Consider the following 17,517-nt stretch of genomic DNA (forward strand, 5'->3'; position numbering starts at 1 on the left):
GGAACAAGACAGTCTCCCTCAGCTCCCTAAAATCACATTCACAGAGAACTGTCCAGATAGACTCAGGTGGCCCTAGTCAAAACAGAGAAGGGCTGCAAAGATGTCAAACTAAAGATGCCATGAGGCTAGAGGGCACAAGAAGAATGGGCTAGCCTTGGCCTTGAGTCAGGAAGTAACAATGGGCGGACAACGGTCATGGTGCCATGTTGGAGGTAGTTAGCATGGGAGTTAAGCAAGTGGACTCTGAAGCCAGACATCCTGTGTCCCTTTATGTGACCTTGGCAATTCCCTTATACATTCTGTGCCTCTCACGAATGATATGGAAAATGAAGGTTATAACACACTCCTGACTTCACAGAGTCGTTGGAAACACTAAACAACTAACTCACTTAGACCCGAACCTGGCACACAGTAAGTACTTAATGAATATTTGTAATTGTTGTCATTTTGGAATTGGTCCCGATCCAATCCTCATGAACTAGTTGCATCCTGGGACATGGCTATGACACAGAAAAAGCAGGACACCAAAATGTTTAGGGGCTCAGGTCTCTGGAGCTCCTTCTACCAAGCGCAGGGCAGAGAGACAGCTTCCCCAGGAAAAAGACTCATTTCCCACCCCAGGAGCATCTAGAGCGTGACTAAAGGATCCTGTCCCCCCCAAGCAAAATCTCCTCTGAGGACAATTCCCTCCCTGCAGCCCAAGATGAATAAAATAGCATTATCTCTCATCTCAAGATGAGGGATGTGTTCGCAGCCTCAACAACAAGCAAGGAAATCCTGGGATGGATCCCACGCTTTGCAAACAGCACAACAGTAGCTACTGCTACTCCCTGAGCTCATACTCAAGGTCACATGTTCCAACCCCTTCCTGTGTACGGACTCAGAATCCTTACAGCCATCCTGCTGCAGAGGTGCTACTGTTATCCCCATCTTACAAACAGGGAAACTGAGGCAAAGAGAATTTAAGCCAATCGTCCAGTGTCCCACGGCTAGTAAATGGCAGAGCAAGTCCCCCTCGGCACTATTTTCTTACTGATTGGCCACCCTCCCTGTGTATCACTGGCCCTTGGGTCTCAGAGCATTAAAAAAAGAGTTCAAAGCTCCAACTGACCTTCTCATGGGCCAAGTATTTGGCAGACAAGATGATGACCTGGCTCTTGGCCCAGCCTGAGACCTGGTTGAGAGTTGAGATGGCGCCATGCACAGCCTCGGGAGAGAGGGATTCCAGCTGACTGTGGGTCAAGCCCACAACCGCATCCGACAAAGAGCCCAGAGTCTCATTGAGGGTCTGGTTCTCCGTGGCAATGTCCAGGAGGTTGGCTTTGAGCTAGAAGGGAAGCAGGCTGAAATGAGGCTCGATAACAAGCAGGACAGTGGCTCCCTCTGCCTACACCCTGGGGTTGTCACAACACCACCACCACCCTACCTTCCCACCCCCTCCACCCTGTCGTCAAGCCCTGGCCAGACAATGAGTCGCCCACTGAGAACACCACCTCCTCTGGCCTTGACCTTAACATGCCGCAAATTCACTTTGTGCTTCATTTAAATATTAATTTGCTATTAAATCAAACTTAACACATGGCAGAAGGAAATTTTGTTCACTTTATCCATAATTCCACCACACTCTCATAGCATCTATTTTCTTTCTGTGACCTTGAACCCTGCATCCATACACGTCTGTTTTTCTTTCATGAAATATCCATGGTGTTTTTCATGATAATATGTAATCCACATAAAAATAATTCTCAACAGTAACAAGAAAGTAAAAGTCTCCTAAAAATCCTACCTCATAAAAATAACTATGATTAATTAAAGTAATAGGGCATGTTTGTGTCTAAGATTTCTGACGCCTTTATAAATATATGCATTATAAGTAAACTACAGCATGTAGTTTTCACATAGTTGTAATACGAATGGAAGTGCAATGTTCTACGCTTTTTACTGAAAACTGTTTTTATACATGTTTTCACATTTCTGGGATATCCTTAACAATTATTTTATTATAATATACCTGTTTAGTGATACAGTAACTGCTTCCAGTAAAGGTGATAAAATTATCTATTGTAACATGAGCTCTGTACCAAAAAAAAAAAAAAAAAAAAAAAAAGAACCGTCCATGTTTTAACACCTGAAGTTGTAGGAATATATTCATCACAGACAACTGCACCAGGCAATACTGAAATGGCCACTTGGGGGCAGCAGAGCGAAGTGAAAGAAACAGCTGTCACAGCCCCTGGGTTCTTCAAAATCCGCAGCTGTCCTACCTCAGGATTCAGCTTCCCAGTCTGTTAAGACGGAGGCATGTGGTACAGCAGCGCTTCTCAAAGCCCTGTGGTCCTTGACGAGCAGTGTCACCTGGATGCTTGCTAGAAATGCAGATTCTTAGGCCCTACTCCCGCCCTCCTGAACCAGAGACCCTGGGCAAGAAGCCCAGCAACCTGTATTTTAACAAGTCCTCCAGATGACTCTGATGCACGCTCTGGTTTGAGCAGTACTGAGCTAGGTGATCCCAAAGGGAACACTGCTATCTTCATTTGCTCGGACTTTTTTTGCAGCCATGGCTACACATGCAACCTGTGGCCTTAAAATACATTTCTTTTATGTTTGCTTTGAGCTTGCTTGGGAGGGATTCTTTTCCTTCGAAATAAAAATATGTGAGGCACCTGGATGTTTCAGTCAGTTAAGCGTCTGACTTCAGCTCAGATCATGATCTCACGGCTCGTGGGTTCAAGCCCCACGTCAGGCTCTGTGCTGACAGCTCAGAGCCTGGAGCCTGCTTCAGATTCTGTGTCTCCCTCTCTCTCTGCCCCTCCCCCGCTCATTCTCTCTTCTCTCTCTCTCTCTCAAAAATAAACAAACATTAAAAAAATAAATTAAAGGGGCACCTGAGTGGCTCAGTCAGTTAAGTGTCTGACTTCGGCTCAGGTTATGATCTCGCAGTTCGTGAGTTCCAGCCCCGCATGGGGCTTTGTGCTGACAGCTCAGAGCCTGAAGCCTATTTCGGATTCTGTGTTTCCCTCTGTCTCTGCCCCTCCCCCACTCGCACTCTGTGTGTGTGTGTGTCTCTCTCTCAAAAATAAAGATTAAAAAAACTAATTAATTAATTTTAAAAATATGCTCTGATTGGGGCGCCTGGGTGGCGCAGTCGGTTAAACGTCCGACTTCAGCCAGGTCACGATCTCGCGGTCCGTGAGTTCGAGTCCCGCGTTGGGCTCTGGGCTGATGGCTCAGAGCCCGGAGCCTGCTTCTGATTCTGTGTCTCCCTCTCTCTCTGCCCCTCCCCTGTTCATGCTCTGTCTCTCTCTGTCTTAAAAATAAATAAACGTTAAAAAAAAAAATTAAAAAAAAAATATGCTCTGATCAAGATAATGATGACTGTTGTCAAATGTCAAATGGGATTGGGGATTTTATAGTTACATGTGAAAACCTGCTGTGGAATTATTGATGGTTTTATCAACCTTTTCTTTAATGTTGTTCTCACGTCATCTTTTCCATTAAAAAAAAAAAATGAGAAGGGCCAAAAAAGTGAGAGAAGCAGGGCAGAATTGAGACTTTAAGGGAAAAAAGGAGAGATGGAGGGTGAGAGGACATGAGAAACAGCCTGTGTCAGTTTGTGCAGAGCTTTGGTCTAGGAACTCAACAAACACATTCTAATCCAGGCATCTCAAACAAGGCTGCACTAGAATCATGTGAGGAACTTTTAAAACATACCATTCCCAGGCCACACCTCTGACCAGTACCTGGAGAATCTCCAGGGACGGAGCTGGCCGAGTGCTAATGCAGAGCCAGGTTTGAGAACCTTGCTTTTATCTCCTTGCTGTTCTAAGCGCGGTCACCGGACCAGCTGCTTCAGCATCGCCTGGAAGCTTGTTAGACGTGCAGTCTCCCTCCACTTAGGGCTCCGCTCAGACCCACTGAATCACAAGCCCATTTAGGATCCCCAGGCGATCCTTATGCACAGTTAAGCTCGAGGTGGCCACTCTGAATTCTGATCTATTCTGGGTTTTCCCCGATACTGTTGAAGCTCATCCCAGGATTTGGGATGGGATGCCATCTGCTGTGGGTGGACCCAGATCCCGATTAACCCCACATATTTTTTCTCGAAGGCCAGGCAGGACTGTGCTCCCCAATTCTCCGGCCATTTCCCCAGCCTGCCCCATCCGCACCTTCTGAACCCCAGCCTGGAAGCCCCTCAGATGGCTGCACTTGATCATCTGGTGAAGGAGGACTTGAGCCACTGCGGCATCCAGCAAATCCAGGTCATGGTAGAAACAGACCAGCAGCCCCAGCCTGTGTGGGAAGATAAGGGTGCTGGCAGGGGGCTCAGAGCTGGGGGTCACAACCACAGCCCTCTCCCACACAGAGCCAAGAGTCACGGTCAGAGCAGCTATCACATGCCAGGGACTGTGCTGAACCCTGTACCCGGATTACCCCATAACAGCAACCCTACAAGGCAGATGCTCTGAGCCCCATTTCACAGAAAGGCAGACAGACTCAGCATGGTCAAGTGACTGGCCCAAGACCAGACGTGGCCCCAGGACTTAAATCGAGACCCATCCAACTATGCTCTCTCTTCCCGAGGCAGTAAGGGGCACAAGGAAAGTGTGGTCCTGAGTTAGCCACAGAAAACTCCCCATTTTCCACACGGAGATAAAGGGTTTGTCCACCCTGAGGGATTCTCTGAGGCAGATGTATTTCCAAGATGGTTTATGACCTACACCGCCAGAAAGGAAAGAAAAAGGAAGCATAACAATGTAAGGGCGGAAGGGGGATGTGAACCCTGGTCTAGCTGGGGGTGCTGTATTTTGTGGTTAAGAGCATAGATTTAGGCCAACAAGAGTTTGAAGCACAGCTGTATGGGATGTTTGAGCCAACAAATTACTTAACTTCTCTGCAAGGCTGCTGCACAGTTGAACAGTGCACATGGTGCACTACTGTACAGGGTGGACCTGTCTCTCTGAGCCTTTAATAAAAGGAAGGTTGGCTTTGTTCATCACAGCACATCACAATAAATATGATGAATGTAGGCATCAGGAGTACTGTGAGAGTTCAATGGGAAGAGCCATACCACTTGATTAGCATCCTTCCCGGTAGACACCAGGCACTGATTCATTAATGGATGCTCGTAGAGTTAGTATTAAATCTATTCAATTCAGCATGGCTGGACCACCTGGTTGACCATGCTCAACCTGGATCCACCCTCTTAGAAAGACAGCGACATGCTCAGACATGTCCACAGAAGAGCAACCGGGTCAGGAAGGATTTGAAAATGTGTCAGATGAGAAAAAGAATACTCAAGGGAAGTGAAGGCTGAAGAACTACTATCCTGAGCACTTACTATGTGTCAGGTGTGCATAAGCCTTACAAGGACCTTGAAAAGGGAGGCAGGTTATTATCTCCCATTTTACAGATGGGGGAGTGGAGGCACAGAGAGGTAAAGTAACACAGCCAAAATCACGCAACTCGTAAGTGGCAGAGCCAGAATTAAACCCAGGAAGTCTGGCTCCAGACTCTCATGTTCTTAACCAGTAAGCTATTTTTGTGTACCCCTAAAAAGGGGACCCAAGCTAATGGATAAAAATTAGTAAGGATGGGGGAAGAAGGTGTAATAGTTTCATATAAGAACATTCCCTATAAGCGACTCTGATAAAATTTAACATAATACAGTGACGTCAGGGAAAGCACTGTGACATGTGTCCTTGAGAGACGGAGAGATGGTTGAACAGCACTCCCCATTGCATGCTCCCTCTGGCTAACATTCAAATCCTTTCTGGGGTCACCAAGTACATAGCTCCAGGCCTGCCTCTGCTGGAAAGCATTCCTGGAGGATCATGTTACAATCACTAAATTCTAGAGCCGACATCATCTGTGGACTCCCCACCCGAGAAGCTGGATAACAAGAGGTTCACAAATATGGGGAGCCAAAAGCTATTTCTAATACTTTACCCACCCTAATGGAAACCACACATTTACCTTGGAATAGACCAAGTACTGAGTATTTAAAATATTCTATTTCTATGCCCACAGCTGGAATCTTAGCACTTGATAAGGTTGCATTAAACGCCTGGCACAGGAGATGCTCAGAAAGCATTTGTTCTACCTCACCCCACCTCCCAACCCTTTCAAAGGGTGTTTCTTTGGGGAAACGCCTCCCGTCACATGCACAAAGACATGGGGCTATATAAAGAGATAGACCAGCCACCTCCCTTCCCTCCCAGGGTCTTCTGCTGCTCAGAGGAAGTTGGTGCTTAGATCACATCTTGGGAAAGAGCTGCGAGGACCCAGAGCCCCCACCCCTTGCCTGTGGATGGTGGAGGTATTCCTCATGTCAAAGCTGGAGGAGCTGATCCTCTCCAGAAACGCCTGGGCCAGGTCAGGGGTGATGTCATAAACTGTGTCCAGCTGCTTGGTGGCATTGTCATAGCTGATAAACAGCCCAATCTGGTAGACAAGGACAGGAAGGGGGTTGACGTCACCCCAAACAGCCCCACCCTTGCGGTCCACACTGCACCCCATCTCAGAGATTCCAAGATGCCCAGTTCCTGTGGTCATTGATTTCTCAACAGTCTGTAACAACTGTTTTGGTTTCCTCTTCAACCCAAATGCTATTTAGGAAAGTATTATATTTTAATATCGGAGCAGTTGAACTCTTTGAAAGCTAATATTTGCACCCTTATTTGTAGATTTGTTATATGGAGGTCAGAGAATGTGGTCCACAAATGTTTCACTTTGGGGAATCAGGTTTTTTTTAAGTAGATGAGTTTACAAATGGGCCTCAGGTGATGAAAAAGAGTGTGTGTTCCCACGGTAAGATACAAATATATAGAAAGATACAGATAAATAGATTCAACTTTATTACGTATACCATTCAGATTCTTTCTGTTCTTGTTCATTTTCTGCCTATGTGTCCAAGGGTGTCAAGCTGAAGTCTTATCTTTCTATGCACTGCTACTCTGTGCTTATAAAGTTGTCTCTCCTTTGAGGATTCTACTCTTTCTCCAGATAAATTCCCCCTTCGTGCTGGTCCTCTGTGGCTTTGCCTCTCTTCTCTACACTTTTAGATGATGAAGAAAAGTTGCAAATGGCCTCTTGATCTTAGAAATTCCTCCCCAGGGGCCCAGCTTCCATAAAAATTTAATCTCTATCTAACTTCTGGAAATTCACTCAATATTGGGAGAGTAAAAGCGAGGTTTAATCCATTTGATAACTGAGGATTATAAATTGAAAGTTAGGGGCACCTGGGTGGCTCAGTTGGTTGAGCATCCGATTTCAGCTCCAGTCATGATCTCATAGTTCGTGGGTTTGAGCCCCACGTCGGGCTCCGTGCTGACAGCTCCAAGCCTGGAGCCTGCTTCAGATTCTGTGTCTCCCTCTCTCTCTGCCCCTCCCTGCTCACACTCTGTGTCTCTCTCTCAAAAATAATAAACAAATAAGTAAATAAATAAATAAAAATTTATGTGAAGTATTCTCAGCCTCCTAGGTAAAAAGAGGAACCTACATATGTCAACCACACTGCAGTTAAAAAATTTTTCAAAAATTTTTGAAAAGAAAAACTTGGCTCTGCCTCCAGTTTCATAATAACCAGACATCGTTGGGTCAACTGGCCCTTGAACAAGCCAGCCATCTGATACAAACACTTCTCTCACTGGCCAGAAGAAAGTCAAGGCACACAAGATAAAAACTGGAGGCAAGCCCCAAAGTCTTTATGAATGCCTCTCTGTTGGCAGCGTGTTTTGGAGACTGCTTTCCAAAATCATGATGTCCAGGGGTTTTAGTGTCATTGGGTTAACATCAGGAAGACAGAGACAGGCTGACCAGTGAGTTAAGTAACCTTAGAACTTACATATTTCTCAACTGTAAAGTCTATAGTTAAAATCCAATCATTGCTCATGCTGAAGTAGCAATCAGTAGAAGTAGCTATAAATACAAGTTGCTAGTAATCTATGTTTCATTTGATTGGAGTTCACGCTTCCAAGAACTGGAAACTCTATAGCTGTCGTCCTTGGCCTTTAAATACCCTAAAATGACTTTTGGTTCACAGCCAACATTTTTTTTATACCATGTTTGTTCACATCAGAGCTATCTTGGTTGTCTGCAATTCTTTTCTTGGCCCTTCTGCACTAAACACAATCTGATGACCAACCACATGAGAGTTTTCTCTAGAGGCTCAAGATATATTGGCTGAGGTGGGTACCCAATCTTCCAGGGCACCTGGACTAGCTGGCTAAACACGACAGGTTTAGAACACACCTTTCCCCAGATGGCTTGGTGATGGGGACATGTAAATGTACTTTTCCAACTTACTTCTACAGGACTAATTTTCGTAATTTCTTCAAATGATAGGTGAACCATATATCTGCCCAAAATCCATAAGTTTTCTGCACTGACCCATGAAACAGAGTCATCTGCAAAAAATAAATGACGAAATATGATAAACAAATAAATCAGTAAATAAATAAACAAATAAAAGCTTTTGCACTGGTATGTGATAGTCAAAAGTATCTTTGATGTCAGGACCTCCTTCCTGTGTTCATTAATTCATTCAATAACCATTCATGAAGCACCTCCTACCTATGAGATGCTATGCTACACGCAGGCAAATCACAGATGCCAGCCATCTGAGGCTTTGTTTGTAAGTCATCAGTGTGGTCCCCAGACCAACAGCACCAGCATCACCTGGGAACTTATTAAAAATGCAGGTTATTCTTTAATAGTTAAGGTCACAAAATAAGCTTTTCTTCCAGTTCACTTAGTTACTAAATAGTCTCACAACTTGAAATATATTTGACTCTCTTTTCTTACTACCGGTAACAATCATTATTCAGCCATATTGATTAGCACCAGGTTCCTGTACTTGAGCCAAACCAACTACTTCTCCTTCCTCATATGCACCCCAAACGTTCTCCAAATCTTCTCTCACGTGCGCCCTTCTTATCAGCCAGAATGCCTCTGCCCTAACTCTTCCGCTCTGAAATCCTACCTTCAAAAACGACCTCAAATATTTCCTCTTTCTTAACGCCTTGTCTTGTCTCCTCAGTCATCAGTAATTTCTCCCTCTGAAATCCCGGAAGACTCCCTCTGTCACTCTGTTCAGGCATTTGAAATTGCTCATCAGTGGGATGTCAGTGGGACTTCAAGAACAATCATGTTCAGGATCTATCTGGACTTCAAGTTTCACTAAGCTAGAATCGGCCCCCATTACCTCTAATCCTCCAGTAAAAGACTTTTACACACAACAACATTGTGTTGGTGGCACTTCGGAGAAATGGAAGAAGCAGGGGAGCATTTTCAAGGCACAGTGAATCCATTACCAAGAGCTGTTGCGAAAAGCCATGGGCAATGACTCACATGCCCAGATGAGATGGTGAAGTCGGCCGCTGCTTGGGCTGGGTCACAAGAACAACAGGGTGTCTCCCCAACCCAGGAATCAGAGCTGTTGGGGTGAGCACAGGTAAACACCCTAGGATTCCCTAGATGAGATAAAGACTCTGGACATCTGAATTGGTTATTAGAAGGGTGGTCCCAGAAGACTAGAGAGTTTGGGAGAGGGGGGAACCACTAAATTCATCAAGAACCAAGGTGAGTTGTTAATTTTAAATTAATTATAAAGCATAAACTGTATTTCTGAAGTCCAAGGATCTCCAAGATTGGATTTTCTTTTTTTAGAGGCAGACTTTTTTTTTTTTTTTTTAAGTTTATTTATTTATTTTGAGAGAGAGAGAGCTAGCAGGGGACGGGTAGAGAGAGAGAATCCCAAGCAGGCTCTGCACTGTCAGCACAGAGCCTGATGTAGGGCCCGAACTCATGCACCATGAGACCATGACCTGAGCCAAAACCAAGAGTCAGACACTTAACCGACTGAGCCACCCAGGTGCCCCCTCAAATACTTTGAGTATTTTTCACACTCAAAGTATTTCCAGGTACCTCAAGGAACTTCATGAAAAATAAAAAGCTTGAAGTCTAAACAGAATTTGTTTTAATTCACTTTAGTATAATAATGAAACATAACGTCGAGGAATTTTAGAAGAAAGTCTGTCTCTAATTAAATTTTGGCAATAAGGATTCTGGAAGTCTAGAGTTGAGTGGCTGTCTTAGGGTTACACAGTGTGAGATTTAGAGGCCGTAATTATGCATCAGGCAGAGGGAATTCTGCTACGCACTGAAGACATTGATTATTCTGTTGTTGAATGCTCCTTATGTACAAATCTCAGAGCTTAATTCCAGGAAGAGGATTGATTGGCCCTCAGCACACTCCAACCCCACAGGCTTCCTTTACGTTTCTCCAAATCGCAAAGCTCATTCCTGGCTCGGGGCCTCTGTATTTGCTGGTTCCCCTGCCTGCCATGCCCTTCATCCAGTGCCTCACCTGACTGATTCCATGTCTCATTTTGGTCTCAATTCAGATGTCAACTCTGATTTCTTAGTTCAGAGGCTGGCAAACTACAGCCCACAGGTCAAATCTGGCCCATCACTTGTTCTTATAAAGGCTGCAAGCTTGGTTTTTACACTTTAAAATAGTTGGAAGTAAAATCAAAAGAAGAAGATTGTTTTGTGACATGTGACAATTTTGAAATTCCAATTTCAGTGTCCATAAATAAGGCTTTGCTGGGACACGGCCACTCCTGCTCATCTGTTGTCAATGTTTGCTTTAGCACCAGAACATCAGAGTTGAATAATCCAGCCAGACTACAGGCCCACAAACCCTAAAATATTTACTCTGACCCTTTAAAGAAAACGTTTGCCAAGTCCTGTTCTGGTCGAAAACACTCAGCCTCTCTATAGCATTTATCCATTTTATTTTCTTCATAGCAGCTACTGGTACCTGAGTTCTCTCTCTCTCTCTCTCTCTCTCTCTCTCTCTCTCTCTCTCTCTCTCTCCTCTCTCTCTCTCTCTTTTTAATTTGCTGGTTTAAAACTTTTCTCCACCTACTCTCCCCCAATAAAACAAGAGCTCTATGAGAGCAGAGACTTTGTCTTATTTTCCTCTTGTATCTCCAGTGGCTGACACATAATACAATTTGGTAAGTGTTTAAAAAGTTTATTTTGTTTACATTACTTCTGTTAAATTGGGCACCTGCGTGGCTCAGTTGGTTAAGCATCCAACTCTTAGTTTCAGCTTAGGTCATGATCTCACAGTTCATGGGATGGAGCCCCACGTTGGGTTCTGCACTGGGATTCTTGCTCTCTCTTCTCTCTCTGCCCCTACCCAACTCATCTCTCTCTCTCTCTCTCTCTCTCTCTCTCAAAATAAATTTATTTTTAATTTTTTTTAACCTTTATTGATTTTTGAGACAGAGAGAGAGAGCATGAACGGAGGAGGTTCAGAGAGAGATGGAGACACAGAATCTGAAGCAGGCTCCAGGCTCCGAGCTGTCAGCACAGAGCCCGACGCGGGGCTCGAACTCACGGACCGCGAGATCATGACCTGAGCCGAAGTCGGACGCTCAACCCACTGAGCCACCCAGGTGCCCCTCTCAAAATAAATTTTTAACAAACTTTTAACAATATTCAGCAAATTGGGGCGCCTGGCTGGCTCAGTGGGTTGAGCGTCCGACTTCGGCTCAGGTCATGATCTCGCGGTCCGTGAGTTCGAGCCCCGCGTCGGGCTCTGTGCTGACAGCTCGGAGCCTGGAGCCTGCTTCAGATTCTGTGTCTCCATCTCTCTCTGAACCTCCTCCGTTCATGCTCTGTCTCTCTCTCTCTGTCAAAAATCAATAAACATTAAAAATTTTTTAAAAAAAATACTCAGCAAAAAAATACTGTTTCTGTCTGCATTACTAACCTATATAACCATCCTTTTTGTCTTTTTTTTTTCAATTGTAGTAAAATAAACATAACCTAAAATTTACTAACTTCACCATTTTTAAGTGTATGGTTCAGTGACATTAAGTGCATTCACTTTGCTGGCAGCCATTGACACTACCTATTTCTAGAACTTTTTCATTTCACAAAACCGAAACTCTGTCCCCATGAAACAACGACTCCTTATTCCTCCCTCCCACCCCAGCCCCTGGCAACCACCATTCCACGTTCCATCTCCACGAATTTGACTCCTCTAATACACATCTGTAAAATAAATGAATCTTGACCTATTTCTGCTTTGGTTCCCAGGAAACTCGGCACTAAATTTCTGTGCTTTATTGCTTAGATTTCCTTTTAAAAATTTATCATGTCCCACTTTAATACAGATTTATGATACAGATTTTGAACTCGTGACTCTACTGTAAAGGTTCTCTTCGAAGCTAAGATACAGTCATTATTTCTGTTCCACCTGCAAACCAAGACACCCCTTCAGCATGTGAAAAGTGAATTGATGAAATGGGGTATGTGTTTTATTCCAAAACTCACATCAAACCCTTTTTGGAAGGTGGGAAGGGTGAGGAAAAATCATACATGACAATGAAATCAATCTATCTTCAGAGAGGAAGCACCACTTTTGAGGATGGGCTCCCCCTGACAAGTGATCCCACCTCAAAGCCCGGGCTCACCAGTAGCATTGGAGGATGTCTGCAAAATCCCAGTCATCCAGGTGTAGAGAGCTCTCTGGGAATGAGCCGAGGTCTGGTCGTAGAGATCTCTGAACACCGCAGATCTAAATGACAAATGTGGACGTCAGCTAAGGAACAAACAGGTGGAGGCCTTGAGATGGGTCAAAGCAGCAAGTGTCCCCAAAACTGTCTGTCTTGTGTTAACAAGCCTTCTCATTCCCTTGCTGTGTTCGGCTATTTTCGCATTTCTCTTTCTCCTTCACAACTAAACGCCTTCCTTCCAAAGAGTGCTCTCCACTTCCTCAACTCTTGGTCACTACTCTACGACTACTATACTGATACCACTGTTACTGCTCCTGCTATTGCTACTTCTTCTTCCCCTTCTTCCTCCTCCTCCTCCTCCTCCTCCTCCTCTTCTTCTTTTCTAACAGTTTTATGGAGATACACTTCATACACCATACAATTCACCCACTGAAAATGTAAAGTTCAATGGCGTTGTTCCCAAACTGCGCAACTGTCACCACGGTCAATTTTGGAACATTTTAAGCATCTCGAAAAGAAACCCTATATCCTCAGGCTACCACCTCCCAACCATTAGTCAGTCACCTCAAATCCTAGAAACCACAATTTACTTTCTGCCTCCAAAGTTTGCCTGTTGTGGGCATTTCAGACAAGTGGAAGCATGTAATACGCCAGCTTTGTGTCTGGCTTCTTTCACTTTGTGTGATGTTTCCAAGGTCCGTTCCTTTTTACTGCCAAATACTATTCCATTGCCCATATCCCACCCCATTTTGTTTATCTCTTCATCAGTTGACAGACCTCTGAGTTGTGTCCATCTTTTGTCTATTATGAATAATGCTATTGTAAACATTCATGTACTAGTTTTTGTATGGACAGACATTTTCATTTCTCTTGGGTAGATAACCCAGGAGTGGAATTGCTGGGTTACATGGCAAATCTGTGATTGGCCTTTCTAGGAACTGCCAGACTGTTGTCCAAAGAGGCTACACAATTTCATGCTCTGACCAACAGTGTATGAGGGTGCTGATTTCTCCACATCCTCACCAACACTGGTTAGTATCTGACATTCGGCAGGCGGGGGGGGGGGGGGCAGGTATTTAAATTCCAGTTAGCTAACATACAGTGTAATATTAGTTTCAAGGTGTACAATATAGTGATTCAACACTTCCATACAACACCCAGTGCTCATCACAAGTGCTCTCCTTAATTCCTATCATCTATTTAACCCGTACCCCACTCACCTGCCCTCTGGTAACTATGTGTGTTCTCTATATTTAAGAGTCTGTTTCTTGGTTTGCCCCTCTCTCTTTTTTTTCCTTTTGCTCATTTGTTTTATTTCTTAAATTCCACATATGAGTGAAATCGTATGGTATTTGCCTTATTTGACTAACTTATTTCACTCAGCATAATACTCTCTAGCTCCATCCACACCACTGAAAATGGTTAAGATTTCAGGGCACCTTGGTGGCTCAGTCAGTTGAGCATCTGACTCTTGATTTTGGCTCAGGTAACAATCTCACAGATCATGAGATCAAGCCCTGCTTTGGATTCTTTCTCTCTCTCTTTCTCAAAATAGATAAATATACTTAAAAAAAGAAAATGGCAAGATTTCATTTTTTATGGCTGAGTAATATTCCATTATAGATAGATAGAGATATATACATATATCACACATTTTCTTTATTCATTCATCAATTGATGGACACCAGCTGTTTCCATAATTTGGCTATTGTAGATAATGCTGCTATAAATATAAACATCAGGTGCCCATATCCCTTTGAATTAGTATTTTTGTATTCTTTGGGCAAATACTTAGCAGTGCAATTGTTGGATCATAGGGTAGTTCTAGTTTTAACTTTTTGAAGAACCTCCATACCATTTTCCAGAGTGGCTATATCAGTTTGTATTCCCACCAACAGTGCAAGAGGGTTCCTCTTTCTCTGCATCCTCACCAACACTTAGTGTTTCTTGTGTTGTTGATTTCAGCCACTCTGACACGTGTGAGGTGATGGCTCATTATGGTTTTGACTTGTATTTCCCTGATGATAAGTGATGTCGAGCATGTTTTCATGTGTCAGTATTTTGGCCATCTGTATGTCTTCTTTGAAAAAATGTCTATTCATGTCTTCTGCTATTTTTTTTTTTAAGTTTATTTGAGAGAGACCGAGACAGCGCAAGTCGGGGAGGGACAGAGAGAGAGGGAGAGAGAGAGAATCCCAAGCAAGCTCCATGCCGCCAGCAAAGCGCCCGACAGGGGGCTTGAACCCATGAAACCTTAACATCATGACCCGAGCCTAAACCAAGAATTGGATGCTTAACCAACTGAGCCACCCAGGAGCCCCTCTTCTGCCCATTTTTAATTGAATCTTTTGGTTTGGGGGTATTGAGTTTTATAAGTTTTTTATATATTTTGGATACTAACCTTTTCTCAGATATATCATTTGCAAATATTTATCTGACATTTTGATTATAGACACTCTGCTGGGTGTGAAGTGTCTTGGTCACGTTTAACCACTATAGCCTGGTCCCCTCCCCACCACACATCTCCTCGTGGCCCCAGTCAACAACGACTTCCTTGTTGTCATATGCAGCAGTCCCATTTGGTCCAAATAAGACTTGATCTTATAGTAATGATATCAAAGTTACTTTTTAAATAAATGTTAATTAAAAAGAATGAGTCACTATAAAGAAAAAACATGAAGAACAGTGCCAGTGGGTGGAGGGGGTGCCTGGGTGGCTCAGTCCGTTGAGCATCCAACTTGGGCTCAGGTCATAATCTCATGGTTTGTGAGTTCAAGCCCCGCATCAGGCTCTCTGCGGTCAGCGCAGAGCCTGCTTTGGATCCTCTGTCTCCCTCTCTCTCTCTGCCTCTCCCCCATTTTCTCTTTCTCTCCCCATCTCTCTCTCTCTCTCAAAAACAAATAAGCAAAAAAAAAAAAAAAATAGTACAAGTGGTGTACACATAGGGCAAAAGTTGTGAGGATGGTACCAGAATGACTAACATTTGGGAGGCACTGTTTTAATCATCCATCTCTAAACTCCACAGATGTTAACCTGTTCCCCCTGCCTTCTCCCCTCTGCCATGCATCACCTCTGAGGAATGGGAAGTGGGGTTCAAGGGCTGGGAGAAGCACTCACAGGTTCTTGAAAGCATCCTCTTGCAGGTGCCGGGGGAGCTTCCCTGGGATGTCTGGCTGGAGAAAGCTGCCTGAGGAGCCCTTCAGTACCCTGCCCAGGATCTCCACACACTCCAGGGAGTTCAGCACCTGGAAACACCTCTCCAGTGTGACGAGAAATAGGCTGCGGTTCACGCCAGGGCTCTGCAAGGCTTGTTTCCGAATCTCTCCCAAGTCAATAACGACATCCTCCAGCTCCTAAAGTAAAGAAAGAAGCTAGGGTTGTCTTGAGAGCAGCCTCTGGATTTGGAAGCCCTGAGAGGGACCACACTTAACAGTGGGGAACTTCAAGACCACCGTTTAACACCACGCTGCTATGTCAAACCTTCTAGAACTTCTCCTACAGAACAAAGTTGAAGCCTTCACTTGCTTCACCCACACTAGGCAACTTCTCACTTTCCAGATATACCATGTGACTCACACCTCAGGCAATCGCTCAAGCTGGAATTCTCTCCCCACCTCCTTCCCCTAGCGAAATCCAGCTCATCCCTCAAGGGTAAGCTCAATTGTCATCACCTTCTTGGTGAAGTCTTCCTGAATGCCCTTCTACTTTGGTCAAATCACCTTGAGCCCAACTCTATGATGCATTAAAGATGCTTATGGGCCTATCTTTCTTTCCTCCACAACAATGGTTCTCAACCCTGGCTGCACATGAGAATCACTGGGGGAGTGATCCCAGCACCACCATACAGAGTGATTTAACTGGTCTGTGGTGGAGCCCAGGCACCTGACTGCAGTGTGCAGCTGGGATTGAGCCAGGAAAGTCCTCGAGGCCCAAGCCATGTGCCTAGTGGAATGCCTGGTACCCAGAAGATATTGAGAAAGCATATTGGGATGGATGGATGGATGGATGAATGAATGGCTCTTCTGAACCACAGAATCCAAGAATGCTGACAGAGCTTGGTCCCAATTTGATTGGCACTCAGTCTTTCAGCCAGCACACCCTGCAAACATAACATTTATTGAACAATGACCACATACTAGGCACCATACCAGGCATGAAGCAAACATGTCTCTTTTCATGTAATTCTCATGACAGTCCTACAGGTTAAGCCCCATAGATCCGAAGGCCAGACATTCCTAGGTTCAAATCCCAGGTCGTCCCCTTATTATCTGTGTGTCCCCAAGCAAGTCACTTACCTTTTTAAAGTCTCAGTTTCCCTCTCTGTAAAATGGAGATAAAACCAGTGCCTATCTCTTAGGTTTGCATAAGAATTAAAGAAGATAATGAGTGTAGACTGGCTGGCACCTAGTGAACGCTCAACAAATGTTACATGCTATTATTATCCCAATATTGCAGGGGATGAAAATAAAAGATAGAATAAGCAACCTGCCCAAATTACACAGAGCTAGGTTCTGTAACAGGTGTATCTGCATTCAAGCCCATACTTCTAACCATGACCAAATGTTTCTTTAACTTTGGTAATTTACTGTCTGGGGCTAAAACAGTACAGTGAGTAAGAGTGCAGCTTAGGGGGCACCTGGGTGGCTCAGTTGGTTAAGCAGCTGACTCTTGATTTCGACTCAGGTCATGATCTCGTGGTTTGTGAGCTCAAGCCCTGTATCAGGCTCCACACTGACAGTGCAGAGTCTGCTTGGGATTCTCTCTCTCTCTCACTCTCTCTCTCTCTCTCTCTCTCTCTCTCTCTGCACCCCACCCCAACCCCCCTCCCCACTGGCGCACACGCTCTCTCTCTCTCTCTCAAAATAAATAAACTTAAAAAAAATAAGTAAATAAATAAATATTAAAAATATGTATCATTTTCATAGACCACCATCCTCATTTTTGCCATCTTTGTGCTGCCTTTACTATTATTTACCTCATAGGATTT

General features: G+C 44.3%; 1 protein-coding gene across 3 annotated transcripts in view; it reads right to left on the minus strand.

The window, feature by feature from the left end:
- OTOA (otoancorin) overlaps positions 1 to 17,517 on the minus strand; it is a 74,891-nt gene that overhangs the window by 41,250 nt on the left and 16,124 nt on the right. For all 3 annotated transcript variants that reach the window (XM_086692780.1, XM_086692782.1, XM_086692781.1), the window contains 6 exons: positions 15,648 to 15,883; positions 12,489 to 12,592; positions 8,305 to 8,405; positions 6,302 to 6,441; positions 4,167 to 4,290; positions 1,112 to 1,327 (listed from right to left, as the gene is read on the minus strand). In XM_086692780.1, coding sequence (XP_086548906.1) covers positions 1,112 to 1,327; positions 4,167 to 4,290; positions 6,302 to 6,441; positions 8,305 to 8,405; positions 12,489 to 12,592; positions 15,648 to 15,883 — 921 coding nt within the window. The remainder of the gene's footprint in view (positions 1 to 1,111; positions 1,328 to 4,166; positions 4,291 to 6,301; positions 6,442 to 8,304; positions 8,406 to 12,488; positions 12,593 to 15,647; positions 15,884 to 17,517) is intronic.

The sequence above is a fragment of the Puma concolor genome, chromosome E3 (genome assembly GCF_028749965.1).
Source record: "Puma concolor isolate L17-30 chromosome E3, mPumCon1.1.hap2, whole genome shotgun sequence".
Classification (NCBI taxonomy): domain Eukaryota; kingdom Metazoa; phylum Chordata; class Mammalia; order Carnivora; family Felidae; genus Puma; species Puma concolor.